The sequence below is a fragment of the Tympanuchus pallidicinctus genome, unplaced genomic scaffold (assembly GCF_026119805.1).
Source record: "Tympanuchus pallidicinctus isolate F22 unplaced genomic scaffold, pur_lepc_1.0 scaffold5, whole genome shotgun sequence".
In the NCBI taxonomy this organism is placed as follows: domain Eukaryota; kingdom Metazoa; phylum Chordata; class Aves; order Galliformes; family Phasianidae; genus Tympanuchus; species Tympanuchus pallidicinctus.
The window spans coordinates 52,224,593-52,245,015 of NW_026294769.1; the positions used below are offsets into that span (position 1 = coordinate 52,224,593).

Genomic DNA, 20,423 nt, shown 5'->3' on the forward strand with positions numbered 1-20,423 from the left:
AACCATAGATAACTGACTTGATTGCAAAATTACTTTGTCTGTTTCAGGAAAGAACTGTGTCTAATTTTAAATTGTCTAATCTGTGAAGCAGCAGATACTTAAGAAAGCAGCAAAACAAGCATTTCTTCATTCTCTAACTTAAGTCGTTCTATTATTATATCATTTTATGATTCATATATGCAATCTTTGTATTCACATAATAAGTGAATAGAATTACATCTTAATAAACACATAAAACAGGTATACAAGGACAGTATGCATTGCTCAAGGTGATCTACAATAGATTTTTCTGCTGTAAATTTAGGGCACTGAAAACAGAAGCAAAAATGCCCAAATGATAGAGTCCAGATCATGCAATTTTTTCTCATATACTTGGTTGCATAAAAGTGGCATAAAATGGGTAAGCACGTGCATTTGGTTGTGTTCTCTTCTCATGCTGTATTTTCAAAGCAAATTTAAAATTTGGAATGGGGGAATATACATTTGTATAGTGGAAACTTCAAACAAAGTATATGGAGTTGTCTGGATGTAGTCCCTGAATAAGTCATGGCTTGTTAAGGACCTGGCACGCAGAGTCACTGTGTGCTGGGTGACTGCTCAGAGTCTGCACTGGTTTTGTTCCCAGCACTTGGGAAGAAAGTGCTGGAGAGGCAGAAGCAAGGCTCCTGACTTCTTGGCAGTTGGCAAGTACACCTGGTGGCTTACTCTGACTTATTTCTTAACCATTAGCACTTGTAATTATTTTTTATAGCTGTAAGCAGACCTGTGGAGTAGTTTAAAATACTTCATATCAAACCAAATTATTTTATGTGTGTAGTTTACTATGTCACAAGCAAGGCTGACATTTTTATTGAAGCAAGCAGGATATTCATAACAACTCTTTGTTGAATGAATTTTCTGAGGCTACTGTCCTCTTTCATAGCTAAAATACTTAGAAAAATAATGTTCTTATGAATATATAATATCTTTCCAGTTCGTATTTAGAATCAGGAAAAGCTGATGTTACAGGATATTATTAACACAGCAGTTTTCATCTTCTCTAACTTCTTGGCCCCTGGAATAGCTCAGTACACAATATGTTGTTTTCATATGTACTTGATGTGCATTTTTAAGTAAACAAATTATGGAAGGGAAAACATTCAAGTGTTTTTGGGCTTACGCTTGAAAATAAAACAATTTTTTAAAATGCAATGAGAACAGTACATTCTTCATGTGAAACATTTTTGCATGCAGATTACAAGGTAGCAGCATTTGCATGCAAAATACATTTTAAGACATTCTGAAATGCCGTGAGAAAACCAAGAATTGTATGAATGTGTTAATATTTGCAGGTCTTTCTTTTCTGGGGGAATTGTTTTAGCTGTTCCTTAGTTTCAGTGAATTCACCTGTTTGTCACTTTAGAATTCCACTGGCTTACTGTCTCAGAAGGCAATAAGATGTTAGCTGTTTAATTAATGTAAATTTTAATTACTACCCTTTATAGCCTTTCCTTTTTGAATGGCCACATTTTTGTCATTAGTTATAAAATCTATTACAATTGTGATTTATATAACAACAGCCTACAGCACTGGATTAGTACACTGCTTTATATATAAACAGTTTCTTCAGTTAAGTGATTGAGTTTCTATTTCAGCTGGATAAAACTAACCCAAAGAATAAAGTGTGTGGACTGTAAAGCTGCCAGGTTTTGTAACTAACTCTTGGACTGAAATGACACCTCTGTAAAATGTGTAGCAGTGGCACACTGTATAGTAAAGGTGGGTAGAGAGGAGACATTTAGAGGCTTTCACACAGAGAAAAAGGAGTGTGATAAGATTATCAAGGGATGCAAAATAAGGGATTTCATGTGCTGAAGCATCCGGTGGTAAAGTATTGTTGGTTGTTAAGCAGTAACTTATGTGTAACACTATCAGAGCAAAAATTTACTTTTGAAGAAGGCTTCAAAAATTGGGATAATATTCAGTGTAATAGTCTATTCCTCTGTTTTAAGACAGTGTAGCACTCAGTACAGAGAGGTAAAGGGAGGTAAAACTTTCTGCATTATTCACACTGGTTAATTTAATGTGTCTTTTGGGGAAGAGATGGTAACCCTGAAGATGCAACAGGAAAGTGGATCCTTCTGCTCTATTTTTGAAGCAAAAGGGCAGTGATGTCACATTTCAGCATTCTTTTCCTCTTCTGTGAAATTCGTTTTATTGATCTGTTTGTTCATGATCCTAATGGCAGTTAAGGTTTTCCTGGTTTTAGCATGCTCACAAGCTCACAGTGGCTGTGACACTGAGTGCGGCCCTTCTTAGTCACACATTGCTGACAAAAGAGGAGTTTGTTCTATTGTCCTTTAATAAACTTTTTGTGTCTGATGTCTTGGAATCAACATATGCTATTGGTTGACGTAAAAGTCAACACCAAATGCAGTGGGAGGTTAATTAGAAAAAGATCCATCCTTGGAGGTTTTCAAAGCATTCCTGAACAAGTTCCTGAGCAATTTGATCTGACATTGCAATTATCCCATATTTGAAGAAGTATTTTGATTAGCTGGTCTATGGAAGGCCTTTCTCCCATAAATGAGTCTATGACACTAAGGATATCTGGAGATAAAATTCTTCAGGAATGCTTGTTTCATGATAGTTGTTCCCAGATAAGTCTTTTCTAAGTCAGTGAACACAGAATGTTTTGTAATGAATGAGAACACTGTAATTACTCAGGTAAAAAGTAACTGGATGTACAAGCCTTTGAAGGCTTGGGAACAGTGTGTTGTACTGTATGAACAGTTACATTTTAGGCCTATCTGCTGCTTATCTCGCTGACAAGGCTGCTGAACCCTGGTTCCAACAAACCCTGTGGTGGAAGTTTGAATTCGGTCTTCCCAATGTATCAGTGCCTTGATGTCCCACAACCATGTGTAGGCCAGAACCCAGCACAAATCTCACATACTTCTGGATGGATTTAACTTCTTCAAGAAGTTTAAATGCTCAGCACCCAGTGATCTTAAATGGAAGAATATTTGTAGTGAGCAGACGTTTCGAATCTCGTTCTCTGGAGGTCAAGGCTAGAACAGGAGCCTGTGTGCCTCTGCTCGCAGCCAGCTAGCAAAGTTTGAAGTTGAAAAGAGGGTGTTTGAACCTGGGGTTAGTTGCATCCAAATCTGAAGTGTTCTCCATCTGTTGTGTGGCCTCATAGAATCACAGAATTGTAGGGGCTGGAAGGGACCTCTAGAGATCATCAAGTCCAACCCCACTGCAAAGGCAGTGCAGGCTGCACAGGTAGGCATCCAGGTGGGTCTTGAACATCTCCAGAGAAGGAGACTCCACAGCCTCCCTGGGCAGCCTGTTGCAGTGCTTCATCACCAGCACTGTGAAGAAGTTCTTAGCACGTTTGTGTGGAACTTCCTATGCTTCACTTTGTGGCCATTTCCCCTTGTCCTAACACCACACACTGCTGAAAAGCGTCTGGCCTTGTCAGGCTTATAAGTTGGTTTGTGCAACCAGAAATCAGGAAATCTGGTTTATGCATTCTGTCTGAACATTTTGATATGCAAAATAATAACATTTATGACTTGTTTTATCAACTTTCTTTTTTTTTCTTTTTTTTTCTTTTTTTTTTATTGTTTCCTAAAAGTGTCAAGATTAGGGGTTACCACAAAATGCTTTTGTTTCTGATGCTTCTGATATCTGTGCATATGCATGTTTGTGTATTTTGGCTACAAAGACAAGTTCTCAAATGTGGGTGTTCACAAAAATCAATTTACAGTTCATTTGGTAATTTTACCCCTAGCTTAAAAAAAAAATAACAATAATAACCATTTTTTACTATTTTGAAGGAAAGTTTACCTTCCACTGATGCTAGATGCAATCTTAAGAGAGAAGGAAAAAGTGAGATTTTCTTTACAGACATTTTCCATAAGAAACAGGCATTGTTAAGCATCTCGTGCTCATTTTAGACGTTCTAAAATAATTCAGTATCACTTCACATTCATACTATCTTTTTCCTCATTAGCAGCTGCGTGGCACATTATTAGCAGACAGCTGTAACAGAGCAGGAGTGGAATTTAAGAAAATGGTCACACTGTAAAATTATCTGCCTGTTCTGTGCTTGCATTTTTCATTTATTAGACTCATTGAGAGCAGATTATACCTCAGCACTAGGAGCTCCTGTTTCAGTACTTGCTAATTTATCCCCGGTCTTTAATTTCTGACCTGTAAATTTATTTTAAATGTGATGGATAATACTTCTATTGCTGTGATTTTTTACCATCCTGCATTATTAAGCTGTACACTTAAAGTTACACAGTTCAAAAACCATCATGTAGTGAAACGATTTGGTCCAGCTAGTGCTCTCGAGCCTTGCAAAAAATAGAAGAAAAATACCGAACAAAGACACTGGATGTCAGTGTTGCTTCACACAGCTTTGTATAGCATGGCATAGTTAGAGAGCACTGAAAGCCCATTTGTAGACAAGATCCTAAAGCTGAGCCCAAGCCATGTGAGTCAGGACCCGGCTTCTGTATGGCTGGAGGTTTGCCTTTATCTTGTAATAACTTCGGCTCCTCACACTGTGTCAAGCCACAGTGTCTCCTGAGTGTGCTGCATGATGAAGGGAGCAGGATTTGGCTTAGTCATAGTCATATTATTTTTAGTGTAGAGGGCTAGGACCTTATCTTTTTCAGTCAATACCCACGTTTAAGTATTTGAAGTCAGGAGTATTCTTAACTGCAAATGCAAAAGCATTTTGTCTGATTTTGAAAGACGCATTGGGAAGCTTTGGACTTCATAAAGTATATTTTGTTTTGACACCAAAATCTTAGAGGTGAAGTTTCTTAAATTTCGTTGGTAATGACCAGGATATTGAAAGGGTTGCAGCTTCTGAGACCCAGTTTAATATTTTATGCAGCATACGGTTGTTAACTTGTTGGTTGTTTTGTTATTATTATTTTTTTTTTTAATAAATGCTCAAAGTCCAGGAATACATTCCTGAAGATGCTGATGTCTTCTCCTACTTTAGTCTTGTTCTGTTTTTCAGCACCTTCCCAGCCTTCCCAAGAGCTTGTATCATATAATAGTTGTAGTTTGAATGATCTAAACTCATACATACTACTGTTTGTTTTAAATATGACTTCCATTCTCATTGTGGTGAAACATACTTTCCCTTGGAATTTTTGCCAGCTTTCTTAATGAAACAATGCTTGTATACCCAAGATTTTTAGCCATCTTTTATTCTTTTATTTTCTGGCATCCTCTGAATGCTTTGTCCATTTTTGTCTGAATATGACAGAAAGACAGCAGTGTCAAAACGAGATCATAGAATAGGATAGAGGACAAGAATGAATGGAAATTTGGTTCACTGCTGAAAAAAAGATGAGGAGATGTCAGTCATTATATGTTTTTGATTACTCACAGCATGTACTTTCCCTTGCCGAATGACAGTAGATGAGAGACCATGGGGAAGTGAAGTGACTTAGATGCACAAGATGTTCTTAGGGATCAAATGATGTTAATCAGCAGGAGCATAGGTTTAGTTAGTCCAAAGTCCAATTGGTTTAATCTTGGAAGGTATTCAGTGAGTGATCTGTTTTCCTGAGAAAAATTAAAAAGAGCAAGTCACATCATTTCCATCATAGCACTAAGGTACAAAGACTTCTGAAGGACATGTAAACATATTCATAGTTGAATTTTCCTGCTAGTTTATGTGAAGACTAAAAGCACTTCTTGAGCAAAGGTTAAGTGATTTCCTACAAAGCCTGCTTCCATATGAAGTGGGATGCCTGGATTTATATATTTTTTTTTCTGTTTTTATTTTAGTTTTTTTTTTCATCCTTTGAATTCAGAGCCATAAGATCAAACCTCCTAACTCTGTGTATCCATCATGTATGTAAATAGCCAATGAAGAATGAAAATTCAGGTTGTCCTTGCAAAATGTTCCCCATTTTTCAGTGAATCTGTTTTAAAGCAAGTATGAGAAGCCCACCCAACTTGTAGTGCAACATTTTTTTTTCCTTTTATATTAAATATATTGTAAATTTCAACTTATGTAGTTATTTTCTCAGCCCTGCATGTATATCCACTATTAGAATAATACTACTGTGTATTTTCCAGGCTCTCACAGTCCTGGTAGACATTGTAATACAGTTTAAAGAATGACATGTTTGTGTACTTTAGGAGCTTATAGATCACAGGTTTATAGGTTAATGAAAGCCACCTGGTGTGAAAATGTTTGTTTGGTATGGTACAGTACGTGTTTCAGTTAGGGTACTGTGTTTTACCAAAGAACAGATGAGTTTGTTGATGATTCCTTAAGGTTGCACTACTTTGTAGTAAAGAGGTTTTCCGTTTTGTGCACCTGTGCATCCACCATCCCTTAAAACATTTGATTTCTTTGTCTGTGCTGTTGCAAATGATGTATTGCTTTGTGGCATTGGTATGAACACTTAATTAATTACAAAATTACAGTGAGGAACAATGTCTTCCATGACTGGCGGTGACGTTGATCAACTTCAGGTTTAATGATTCTTCAATCTGTCTTTTACTCGTCACAGCAATTGCTGGAGTAAAATCAAATATCCACACAAGTACCACACCAGCATGGACATCCCAAGGACTTTGCATGTGCAATTCTGTCTGTGTCCAATTAGTAGTGTTTATTTTCAAGCATCAGTTGTGAGATGTTTGCATTCATGCATGCACACAGCCATAGAGAGAGAAGCCATCCCTTGTTATTGGATGTAGACAAAAGTCTGTTGACATGGCTAATCCAAGGAGTTCAGATATCAATCTGGGATTGACAAAACTGTCCGAATTTATTGACCCTAAAAATACCAGGTGGGAAAATCTCAATTACAGACTCCTAAACAGCTTCAGCATTTGACATGAGAAATCCAGAGATTAGGGATTATAATCTTGATTGTTTAATCATGAATCTTTGCTTTCATAATGTGCCATTTTCCTGCCTGTTTCAGAATACTCATTCATAGCTCCCAGTGAACCATGATTTTTATTAAATAGGATTAGTCCATCTTACATCAGTACTCACATTTTGTACATACATATCTATGTGTAGAAATGTATTTACATGTATTTTTGTTTAGTAAAACAAACCAGTGGTGGTGTTTCATCTGCTCTTTAAAGGATGTACATGATTAAAAGATGAGCAGGGTAGAGAATAGGTACGCTGGAATATTCTAGATCAAAGCTTTGGCAGAAGTGATCTGTCTGTGTTTCGGTAACCCACTTTTTTCCACTTTTGAGTGATACAACAGTACACACCAGATGAGTGACACAGTAGAATGATTTGTGGTGCATTTACCCTACTGCTTTTTCTCTTTTATTTTTTTTTATTATTATTATTTGAATAGAAATTGCGGTTTTTGAAACATTAGTGTGACTGCAACCATTTCTTTTCAGAACTTATAAAATTAATTTTAAGATTCTACATCCAGTCAGAAAACTTTTTTTCTTTTTTTTGGTAATATTTTATGTTATATTTTTTGCAGCATCATTAGGAATGCTGGTAATATGATTGAGAAGAAAATTTCTTATCATTTAATCACAAACTAACTAAACAAAGCTTTAGCATGCTAGAAAAAAACATCTATTATCCGTGATCTGTACTGATACAATGTGGGAGATATAATAAGATTCAGAATACAAAAAACTGGAGTGCAGCATAAAAAAATGTAAAATATGTTATAAGAAACCATTTTTGGTAATATTCAGGAAACTAATTAAGTTATATTAAGCTTTGATTAAATCTGAAAAGTTAAATGTATAATTAAATATTTCCAAAATTGGTGCTTTGTTTCAGAACCACCAATGCCAGCAATTAAAAAATTGAGTCAGGCTTCAGAATATCAGGAGATTGAGTTAATAGACTAAAAATGAAAATCAAGTATTTTTATTTGCCGTTTTAAATTTCTTGTAATGTTTTTCTATAATTTCAGGGACTGTAAAACTGCTTATATCTGAAATGAGAATTGAGATCTTGAGAATTGAAATGAGTGTTTTGAGCAGAATCTCAAAATCATGAACGGATGACACTTCAGCTTTGTTCATCTTTGCCTAAAGATTAACATATAAACTAATTTATACAAATACCACTAAAATATTTAACGGTATATTTATTTTTATTGCTTACTGTGGGACAGTTTGGGAGGGCACTTTCACACAGGTAATGGATTTTAGATTTTGATCTGAGGGATCTAGAGCATCTAGAGGTACAGATTCTCTAGCTCTCCTGTGCCCTTGTTCCAAATGGAATGAAGCATTTAAGCAAGTTGACAGTTTGACTTTTTCTGCGCTGATCACTTTGTACCTGTATGTTCAGTGCGAGAAGTTATTTCTCGACCAAAAATTACTGGGTGGACTGAGCTCTGTTCTGCCCCATAGGGGCAGCGGGGCTGGTGGAGCTAAGCCCCATCTCTCACCTCACAGCAGCATTGGCTCTGCTGTGACCCTGAAGCAGCCCTGAGATGTCCCAAGGTCCAGCACCTCTCCCGGCACCACGCAGCCCCGGCGAGCGCTTGCCCCGCTGTGCCTCACGTTCCCGCTGGACCGAGGCCAAAAGCACAGCACTGCCCGAATATAAAGCGGGAGGTGACGGGGGAGAGCCACAAACTGACAGGAGAGGAGACGAGCCGAAAATGTGAGCTTTGCTCTGAGAGCTTTGCGTGGCTGTTCGTACAGTTATGACATTTAGTAAGTGCTTTTATTGAGCATAGTGAGAGCACAGCTGCAGAAAATGTGAGTGCTTCTGTGTTGTTTGTTGTTTTGTTGTTTTTTTTTTCAATTTTTTTCCCTACAGTCTCGGAACCACAAATTCTCAGAAGAAACCTGGAGAACGACCCAGATCAGGGTGGTTTCTCAGCCACCCATTCTTCTGCACAAGGAACTTCTTTTGGGGGTTTTGGTGATGACGGGGGCAGAGAGGAGAAGGAGAGCGGTGTGGGGGAAGATCCGGGCTGTTCGCTGTGAAGATATCAAGGAATGGTGCATGAGGCGGCTGCCCATCTTGGAGTGGGTGCCCGTCTACGATTGGAAGGAGAATCTGGTTCCCGATATGGTGTCTGGGATGATGCTGGCCATCCAGCAGGTGACTCAAGGTACAGTTAAACTTCTGAAATCTTGAAATCCAATCCTGCTGGATTTATCTGGTTTTCTTTTATACCCTCTTCATTCATATTATCTTAAAATTTAGTTTAGGACAGCTTGTATCCTTATCTATCAAAAGCAGATTTTATCTAAATAAAAATACAAGAAAAATTCTTAAATCTTATGCATATACAAATGCAGATGGAAATGCATGGTGTTATTTGAATAGCTTTCTGTGAACCAAAACTTCCTCTATATCCGATCCTTTGACAATTTTTCAGAATTAATACAAGAAATAAGGAAGCATTAACTCTGTTCACACAGCAAATGATTACATACAAGATTTTATCAATTACGTGACCACATTTTTTTATTTCACATGAAAAATAAAATGTATCTACGTGGTAACTGCATTGTAATTTGTCTATATGTTGTCCGCATTTTAAGAAAATCTGCTCAGAAGTAATCATTGTGATTATACTATTACCTGTGGAAGCCCAGTGTACAGCAGTAAAAGATAACAGTGTTCTGTACTAAAAGGGCACTTCTGTCAGTGACATGAACCACGGAGAATGTGTGTGCATACACAGCTTGCATATTTCTGCTTCTGTGTTGACTTAGTGCTGTATTACATTACCTATCACTTCTCTTGTCAAGCAGCAATACAAAGAGAGGTGGAGCTAGACTCTACTTTGCTTCATAAACATAAAAAATTAAAAAAAAAAAAAAAAAAAAAAAAGAAAGAAAAACTCCTAGAAACAAAACTCTGCAGAATGACCTGCAGAAAACAAAAGTCCCAGCTATCTGAGTCTCTAAAGTGGTTGTTACTGGGAAATAAATGCTTTGGTCTGTTTTCAATATGTCCATTGTAGTGTCACTTCTTTAGGCAATATTTTATACTTGTCTCAGATAATCCCAGCTGCTTGTCTGCCTCAGATAATTTTCAATCCCTTCCCTGATGTAAACTATACATATATATGTTATTTCTTAACAACTCCCCATACTGGCTGTGCTTAACTATCATTTATGTTGTTAAATTATAAGCACTATTTTAATTGAATTATGCTGCAGCTGAAAACAACTGGCTTGTGTAAGTATTTGTGCTTCCAAGGTAATTAGTAACATCTGCACTGGCATGATTGAACTTTAAGAAACTTAATACTATAACGCTGTAAAGTACCAGTTTCACTAGTATGTGCCTTTACTATAATTGTAATTAAAACTTTTAAAACAGTATGTTGAAATGTTGAAATGTTGAAAAATAGCAATTTTATAATGCCAGTAGTTTTCGATAGAACTTTCTTGTTTGAGTTTTGTACTAAAAGCAATTTAATGTGAGAGATACATTTGAGAAAATCTGCTTTTCTGTATTATTTTTATCAAAGCTAGAAATAATCTTACACTTTTTCAAAATGAGTGTATTCAAACTCTTTCCTCCAACTGACTTTTTTTCCTTTCTTTCTCCTCACTGCTTCCTCAGGTTTGAGAAGGATTTTAGGTTATGGAAAAGGAGAGCTAGATACCTAAATACTTTATCATGTTTGTGGTGTTACTTGAGCACAACTTACTTCCCTAGAACTTGCTGCATTAACTCTTTTACTAATGCTGTAAGCCTTACAATTACCATCACACAATGTTTTCAGTGAGTGATGTATAGGGTAGTTCAGAATAGCTGTTCTTATGACTCTTTTTATTTTGGACAATATTTTATAGAGCTACTACCACTCATTTAGTGATTTTCATTATCAAAAATCTTGGTATCTAAATGTGAGTTATGTCTTCAACCCAGTAATTCATCGTCAAATCAGGTACTTGAAAATTAAATTACTGGAGCATATACTACATAATTTAGGATTAAATATATTCTATTGTGGCACACTGGAAACTAGTCCTTTGCTAGAAACTATGTCCTGTGGAGCAGAGTCTAGGAACAGTGTATGAGAAAGGCATGCTACCTGAACATTCAGTTGTCTTTAGTTGTGCAGACCATCAGGAGGCACAAGGTGTTATGCATACTCTTTCTAATCAAATTCTCTATCAGATTAAAAATATAATCATTATCAAATGAACAATTACTGCAGAAAGTGGATCTTCTGAAGCTTTCTTTTTACTTCTACTGAAGTTTGATCAAAACATAACTAAAGAAGTCATGTTCAACCATGTGGTCAGAATATACTGATCAATAATATCCCATGTAACCAACAGATCCAATTCCTAAGTAGGGGAGGCAAGACAGAGGAAGGTAGAAAGATGAGAAGGAAAATAATGGAATTACCACAATGTGCTGTTTGGCATTTCTGAAGAATGAGGGCTCATACCAAGTCATGTCTGAAAACAAGTAGTCCTCTCTGTGTGTTCCTGTAGTTGTTTTCTTCCCTGCTAGAAATGCCAAGTTAACCTTAATTAATGAGTCTCAGAATTCACTGACAAACTCTTCTACTTACCTACTGAAACAATACTTCTGCAGTCTCTATGCATGTCCTTTAATATTAGAGTCTTTTTGTGAATTCAACAGCAGAGAAAGAGGCATCCAAGTTAATTATGTTTCTATAAATTGTATGGACAGTGAAAATAGACCCTATGAATTACAAAATTCCAATAATGGAAACTTTGAATACTCTAATTGCTGAAAAGATTCAGCTGAAGCTTGCATTGTCTCAGACTGCAAAGCCAGTCAAGCTCAAGTCTAAACCAACAAAAGAAACTAGGCTTCATTAGTTCAAGAGCACAAAACTATAACTTAATAACACACTTCTCAACACCTCATTTCTCAAACATAGAATCATTATTCTTACTCTGGCTGAAAAATTATTCTTACCTAAGACTGAAAAATAATCTTAGAATTTATAATGAATATTTTCTTCCCATCTTGAAGTTTGCTGCTTACTTTCACAGATAGTTAAGAAAGTTGAGTTTTCATGTTTTGATAATTACTACTTTGTCTGCGTTTCTGAAAAATCTATTTTTGATAGACTAGAGAAACAACTCTGTAAAATAACAAATAAATTCTCCATTTGCTTCTCAGACTAGCGTTTCATTCCCCTTTTAAAACTCATTAATACTCCATCAAGATGAAGATGATTTTGAAGTAGGTAGAGTTTTGTTTCTGTTTTATTCATTGTTTCTCTCCCATACACACAAATGCAATTACAGTCTCCAAGTAGATTATTTAGAACTTCCTAATATGTTGTGTTTGTTTGTTTTTCTTTCTTTCCAAAATGAAATTGTGTAAATATAATCAGTGTTCTTCACTGTAGTTGTCAGGAAGCTGTTCTTGCATTCCTTAGAAATCAGTGGAGATCTAGTTGTAAGAGATAGTGAAACTTGGGATGTTTGATCTTCTGGGAGGTAGCAAACAATTGCCTTTACATTGCTTTGTATGTGTTTGGTTGAGTTCCTTCACCTATTAAATTGCCTTTATCTTGTCCTGCAAGTTCTCTTACTTTTGATTTTCTGATTCCTGTCCCTCAGAGGAGGGAGGAGGAGGCTAGGGATATTTAGCTGCTGTCCAGAGCCAGCCCACTCCAGATGTGATTCATATGAATTCAGGCTTTGACTTTGTTAAAGTTAATTGATGTTACTGAGAAGATTATATTGATTAGATTAGAGAAGTGTTACGGGAGACTGGCTTGGGTGTAAGCACAGAAGATGTAGAATTCAGGTGATGTGTTTTCCCAGTCATTATAATTGTGGTATTGTGGGTAATAAACTGTGTTTAAAAAAAGTTTAAGATAGGTCTTATTTTTTTTCCTGTATCTCATCCATTAACCTGACACGTTAACACCAGAATTTTGCTTGTGTTTTTTTCATGTAACCTGGATTACATCTACTCGGAGGAAAAGCATATTTTAATCAAACAGTACCTGAATTTTTCTTAAGTTTTCTTGCATGATAATACTGAGATGCATTATGATGTAGTCTTTTCATGCAGCTGAGTCTCATAAGCCTGTCATCCTGCTTTCTGTTGCCTCCTGAACATGTATTATAGCCCATACATATCAGTTCAGAAAGCACCTGCTTAGCTCATTTTCACAGTCTGTGCTAACTTTCTATTGCACTAAGCAATTTATCTTTAGTTTCAAGGCCTTTTATGGGTGATCTTTCCTGGCATCATTTATTCATTACCAAGCTGTTAGTATATCTCTGATTAATCCATTTTCCAATCCTTCTTGGTCTTACCTTGTCAAATAAATACCTTTGTGGCTTCTTTCAGTATATGAATTATGCAATTACATACCCATCTCAGTTTTTTGCCTTTGGATTGCTATTGTGTAATGTATCGTATTGTGTTTTGGATTGTTTCATATACTGTCTACACAGGCTGTCATCTAGAAGCCATGTAAGTAATATTGCAACCCATCATTAAGCTTCTCTGGCTGCCATGGTCTGCAAAAATGTTAATCTGAGTTTGTCAGAAAAAGACAGTGCATATTTACCCCCAGTCATACAGCTGAGTTCATAGTTATAGTCTGTTTGAATATGTATATATGTGTATGTAACTTATTTAGGAATGTCAGTTCTCTATATAATTAGGGGACACAGATATGTCTGAAGTCTTAAGCAGAGTACTGTGGTTAGGACATCATATAATGTCCTATAATGAAAATTAAGTCTTCTGATTAACAACTGAAGATGCCTTACTCTTTAAAGATTCTGTCAAATTTGGAATAATGTTCTATGATTTGATAGTAGTACGTGTAGTGTTGCATCCTAGTTACAAGACTGCAGTTTGGATGCAGTTGGACCAGATGCAAGCAATAAATGTGTATTTCCCTTTAATGGGAATAAAATAATATTTTTATGTGTAACAATAATGGATAGGAGAGCGATTGATCCTACGACCCATTTCAGAGGTAAGGCTCTGTGTTTTGCTTCAGATCTACACAATCTAAAGACAGATGCACTGATGCACACAGTTAGGGGTAGTTTATATAAACTGCTGGAAAATTATTAGCTTATTGGAAAAGAAAAAAAGTATTAGGGAGATGTAAAGGTGAAAAGAAGGTGATGACTTGATACAGTTTTATCTGAAATATATAATTCTGGTTGCTTGTGTTAATGGAAGGTAACTTCAAACTTCTGTGGGAAAAGGCTAGGAGGAGGATCAGAAAAATAAAGATTGTATGTGGGAGAAGATTTAAGTGGCTTATACGTATCAGTTGAAAGCTGAAAATGTAGATGACTGTGTTTCTTATCAGATGGGTAAGTACAAGAGTTGAGAGACATTTAAATACAACTGCCGCACTGACTATAAATTAACATGAGTATGTTTAGAATTTAAATCTAAAAACAGCCAATTGAAATATCATAAGATGATGCATGTCTTTATCACATAATTTCATTGTAAATGCCGTAAATTACACGTTTGCCAGTTATAAGAATCAGAACACAATGCATAAGGAGATTTCTTCACAAGTTTGGTACTTTGTGTTACCTGCTGCTCAAAAAAAAAAGAGGGAATTCTTAAATTGAGATATGTGTGTTGATAAATTAACATAAGCGCTTTTCTAAAATAAATGAAAACAAACAAACAAAAAAAATCCCACAAACTCTCACTGTATTCCTGGTTTCATCTTTATCTTGCTAAGTTCTTGATATTTGGCCGCATTCATAAACACTGTGACATTAGTTTTAATTTAAAGTTGTACCCATCTGCGTATACTGCATATAGTCAAAAGTTATCCATCTGAAAGTATGTGGTTATAAAATTTTGACTTTAATTTTTATCAGACTTTTTAAATATATATATTCTATAGTCAGCTAGCACATCGATACACTCCATACAGAATTTGTATGTAGTGTTATACAGTAGCTGGCTTGCCTATGACCTATCATGAGAAAAAAATACTTTGGCTCAATTTGGTTTTAGTGGGCTGCGTTTTTCTGGGGAGTGAGGGGGTGTGAAGGGCCCTTGAGGCATGTTTCTTCTAAAAGTGAAATACATACATGGCATCTGATGAAATCAGTATTGTTATTCCTGCCAGCATTTTCATTCCTCAAGTCCAATAATTACTTACTGAGGATTGGCATGGTTTGTATTTTTTAATTGAAGTTAATTTAGTCTCGAGTTGGATTTATTGCTGAACAACTAATTCTTAAACACTGGCTGGAGACCTTGTTAAAAAAAAAAAAAAGACTATACTGCCTTCATGCATTCCAGAATTGTTGCCCAGTGTTTTCGAAGGCATGATGCCAACTTTTTTTTTCAGCTTTCCATGGAGGAACCTCAGCTGTATCTGTTTGTTGTTGTTGTTTGTTTGTTTTGTGGTCTTATGTTTTTGTGGGGGTGTTTTTTTGTGTTTTTCTTTTCCCCCCAGGTTCTGACTATAAATGTATAGATGTAAATACACTCTGAGCAGACAAACTGGAACTGATCATTTTATTAAGGAGCAGATATGTCTTGCAAATATACATCTGGCATACAAATAGCATGTGTAGATGAAATTGAATAAGTGTATTTGGCAACAGAACCAGAAAAGTTGCCTAGAAAATGCATTGGAGAATCCATGTAGTTCATAAGTGATCTGTGGAAGAAAATGTCCATCTGTTATAGTTCTCCCATACAAAAAATAATGATGTAAGCTGATAATGAAATGTAATGTATTAGTCAGTAAATGAGGGACAGTGTTTCATGTTTATACAGCTTTCCAGCAGAGGATTAAGGAACTGATGTTGCTGTGCATGCAATATTGTCATTTCTAATGTCTTCAAATTACATGTGCTAATGTAGATCTGTCTGATAGAATGCTAGAAATGTAAATTCGGCTTCTGAATGACCTGTGAAACCTCTGGAGCCTACTATGAAAGGTAGACCTGTGTTAGTGTGGCCAGATGAGCTGTGACTGTGGCCAGATGTGCCATGTTGGTAACTGAGAGGGGCCTGAGCACCATGGACAGAGACCAACAAAGCCAGGCAGTGTTGATCCATGGAGAAAGAGAGATTGCTCCACCTCTAATCTTCTGGATCAGAGAGCTCCAGAAAACTGTTACTGCCGAGATCCTTGACCAGCAGTTTTTCCAAGTAGGAGTCTTTTTCACAGATTTCCTAAAGTCTGGTTCATCTCTGTTAAGGTTTGTCTCTTCAGTCATGATTGGCCTTTCTTTCTCCATGCTGCTGATGCTTCTCAAAAGGCTACCACTTAGTTTGGTTTTCCATTTGTACTTAGATGCAGAGCCGTCTCCCTGTAATAATACTCTTCATAAATAAATAAAAAAATATTTTAAAATCATACTTACTTTATTTTGGAGAGAGCCACACTCTTCATGAATTATGGCTGACCAACGTGCAATAGTTTGTAGGATTCTCTGTACAGTAATTTATAAAGTCTCTGTGATGTTCAGATATTGTGTCAAATTCATCCTAAATAAGTCTAAACCTTTAATCTCTGCTTATCTGTCAAAGTTCTTTTTTTCTTTTTTCTCTTTTTCTCTCCCTATTTCTCTCCCCGTTTCTCCCTAGTCTGGAGTCATAAATTAAACCTTATGACATAAATTTGTCTAATTTGCTGGTTTTCCAAGGGAATTGATAGGAGACTCATCAAGTGTGTGTTAATTCTACATTTCAGGGCACCTACAGGAAATATCTCTATTACATAATTCAGCTTTGCCAACATGTGGAGAAATAGTCTTTTTTTGAAGCATCAGAGATAGTTCAAGATTGCATATAGCATTTTGGGTGGAAAAGATGTCCTAGTGTTGTTTTGGCTTCCTTAAACTTGAAGTTAAGGCATCTTAATATAGTCACATTTAAGAAAAGTTTACAACTCCAAAGGTATTTGGATGTATATATGACAGAAAATCTGTTAAATATTTAGCTTTTCACTTAAAAAGTAGATGATGAAAATTTTGATGCTCCACAGATTGACTGTAGACTTGCTACTTTTCCTGCTCCTTGATTAGTTTGGTTTGCAGATCTAATTTCCAAAAGACATGGCATAGTTTTCCTTTCAACATATGCATGTATCACAAGCCTTTTTTTTCTATATGCAGATAATTTTTAACTCACTGCTCATATTATGATGATTGATAGCTTTTTTAATGGGAAATAAGGTCTGGTTTTAGCAGCGCAGTCAGCAGAAACTATCAAATTAACAAACGTAGAGAACTTTCTCCTGTGGTGGGATATGGGCTTATTTCTACTTGCATCAAGTTCGCTATTCTATGGTTAACTGCATTTGATGGTTACAAGTAGAGGTACCACATCTCTTGCTTTCCAGTGTGGCAAATCATGACTGTTATTCTTCTGGTGCTAGCCAGACATATGATTTTCAATGAAAAAGCACCACACAAATGTTATCTTATGATAAGAATTCGGTAAAAATAAAAAGATTCACAATATTAATGTACTGCATTTGAACTTATTGTTCATTCTTTGTGAGTTTGACTAGTCCTTGAGCATATGGAATGCATTGTAGCAAGTTTTAATATGAAAATTAATGAAGTGATCTGAAATATATGACTGATTATATTTTGAAAATGTATTTGAAATTTTAGAACATTATATGTCTAATTAGAAGGCCTGAAGTCTTTTCTAATTCTGTTTTATAATGTTTCCTCTATTCTTACACACAATTGATGTGCTTCAGTAACAAGAAATAAAGCCAACAAGCAGAGCCAAGATTGGAATCAAAGCTGTGATTTTAGCTCTGTCCTTATTGAAGTGACCTCACCTGCAAGAGAATGAGCCACCACCTCTAGAAAATTCATACAAAAAGACTATCCAGGAAAAAAATAGTGGCCAGATTTATATTCAGATTATCTGCCTGCAGGAAAGCTGTATTTCCCAGTTAGCCTGTGAGCATTCCTTTATAGATTCAGGTATTTGCTAGGTGGGTAGCACCTTTCATAGGGTTTCACAGAACATGGCAGTGTTTGGGTGTTTGTGTCATACCTCTCAGCATTGTTCAGAGAGTTGAACTGATGGCAATGTTTTTGTGTTTGTGATCAAGGACAGTATTGCTTCTTGTGCTCTACCTACAACTTGTACAGTTTATGCTAGATCAAATGCACTCAGGCTGCAATTGTCAAATGTTTCTGATTCTGATTTTATGTTTTAGGAAACATAAAAACAAAGTAAACACATCTAGGGGAAAGGAATTGACTTTTACAGCTAGATGGTGACAGTATTTTACTGTAGCTGAACCTTTGTTTACCTTGTAAATACTGAGGTGAAAAAACAATCTTCTCTGCTCTTAAGCCTGTAAGAAATTGAGATATTGAATAGTAAAAGAGAATATGGTCCCAATTCCAGAAGTATTTTTGCTTAGCCTGTGGTATATTACTGTAACCTCCAGTTTTGTTTTGTACATCTTCACAGCTCATCTCCACTTGAATGATTTTCTTAGAATGAAAACCTGTTAAAAATGAACCACATGGATTCATACTGAAAACAAGATCCAAAATTAACACAGTTTATTTGCAAAATTAAAAATTATATGAATGTAACGTGATTTCTGCAAAAAATATTTTAAATCATATCTTTCAAAATTGTTACAACTTCCTAATGAAGAGGGAATTTTTGTGCTTGACAGAATCACAGAATGGCCAGGGTTGGAAGGGATCCTCAAGGATCATGAATCTCCAACCTCCCTGCCACAGGCAGGGCCGCCAACCTCCACATTCAATATTAAATCAGGCTGCTTAGGGCCCCATCCAATCTGGCGTTGAACACCTCCAAGGATGGGCCATCCACAACCTCTTTGGGCAGCCTGTTCCAGCACCTCACTAGTCTCTCTGTAAAGAATTCCCCCTGACATCCAACCTAAATCTGTCCTCCCTCAACTTAAAACCACTTCCTTTATAATCTCTGGTGGAAAACAAATGCTTAAGAAATGCAAGTCAGAGAACATATTAAAGAACTAGCAGAGGTGACTTCTCTAGGAATGATGCAACTGTTCCATAGTGTGTGTTTCAGGAATTTTTGAATTTGAAAATGAATTTTTTTACAGTTGACTCAACCAGCTTTTATTAATCTCTTCCCAATATGGCTGATAAATAGGCAACTGGTTCAGTGTTCCATGGTGAATCTTGTAGATTTATATCTCACACAGAGATGTCATTTCACTTCACTTATGTTGTTATAATAAAAATATGGCTGAAGTTATACAGATTTTGCTTACTCTGTTCTTTTCTGGAGAGGAAAACGAATTAGTTTTTCATAAGCTCTTTTGCAAGAATAGAATATTTCTGTGAGTACTATGTAAGTAGTTACAAAGTTTTTGTTTGTTTTCATTTTTATTAGTAAAGTATTTGTAAAGGAAGAGGTATTCAGTGCTGAACAGGCCTTAAAAGTTTCTTTTTTCTTTTTTTTTTCATCTTCTCTCATTTTTCCTATGCTCATTTTAGTTAGCACAGGATCATACTGTTCTCTTCTGTGCTGTCTTATTCTGCTTAGGCACACCCTTTTCTGTTGCTCTTGGATCAGAACTGTCTTTTACATCTCTTGCTCAAGTGAACACAAGCATAGAACTGTAATTTCAGAGATCTTCCTGGTTCATGGTACCAGTGTGTTAAAGAAGAGAAAAAAGAAAAACTGATGAGTAGGCGTGTTAACTGTAAGGCAGAAGAGAAGAAACTGTAAGGCTTGAAAGAAGGCATCCAAATTTTGTGTTTTATAGTATCTCCTCTTCTACCCTGCCCTCTCCTTTTCTCCTCATAATGTTTTACTGATGAACTGCTGGGCCTGCTTTACAGATAGCTGGACTTGTCTGGGCTTTCAGCATTTTGTTGCTCTCCTCGTCACTGTTCTTTGTCACAAATTCAAATTCAAGAAGGGAGCTCTTGAATTAAAGTGTTCTACATTGCCACTGAAAGCCTTTAAGCAAAGATGGTCTTTGATGCCTTCTTAAAATCTGTTTTAAAATACTATTAAAATACTTTCTACATTTCTGGACTCACAGCTTAATGTACAGAAAAAAACTGTTATCAACTGAAGGAGTGAAAAAACCCAGTCACCTAAAGAGAATGAATTCACAATTTTATTTATTTATTTATTTTTAAGAAATTAAAAGAAAGCAAAATGAAGAGTCTCTATCCAAACCAAAATTATAGGTTTTGAACTGTATGCAAGAAATAACCATTTGACTGCCTGCAGCTCTGGCAGACTCAAAACCTTGTTTGTTGGGGAATGGCACTGAATGGCGCTGCCTCCTCCTGTAAGAACTGTCTATTAAAGAAGTTTGAGATGGTTGATGGAGACAATCTGGAAACACAACAGCTGATGCCACAGATCATATACATGACCTATCAGTTTTCACTGGTAAACAAGACGTTGCAAAAAGTGTGAGGACTCTGATAGGCTGTAGATGGACAACCCTTCCTGATTCTTTCTGATCCTCACTGTA

The 20,423-nt window shown here is 36.1% G+C and overlaps 1 protein-coding gene across 1 annotated transcript in view; it reads left to right on the forward strand.

Annotated features, from left to right (window-relative positions):
* Positions 1-620: 620 nt before the first annotated feature.
* Positions 621-20,423, forward strand: part of SLC26A7 (solute carrier family 26 member 7) — a 63,842-nt gene continuing 44,039 nt past the window's right edge. Inside the window, exon 1 of the mRNA XM_052703391.1 lies at positions 621-9,092. Coding sequence (XP_052559351.1) covers positions 8,903-9,092 — 190 coding nt within the window. The 5' untranslated portion in view covers positions 621-8,902. The remainder of the gene's footprint in view (positions 9,093-20,423) is intronic.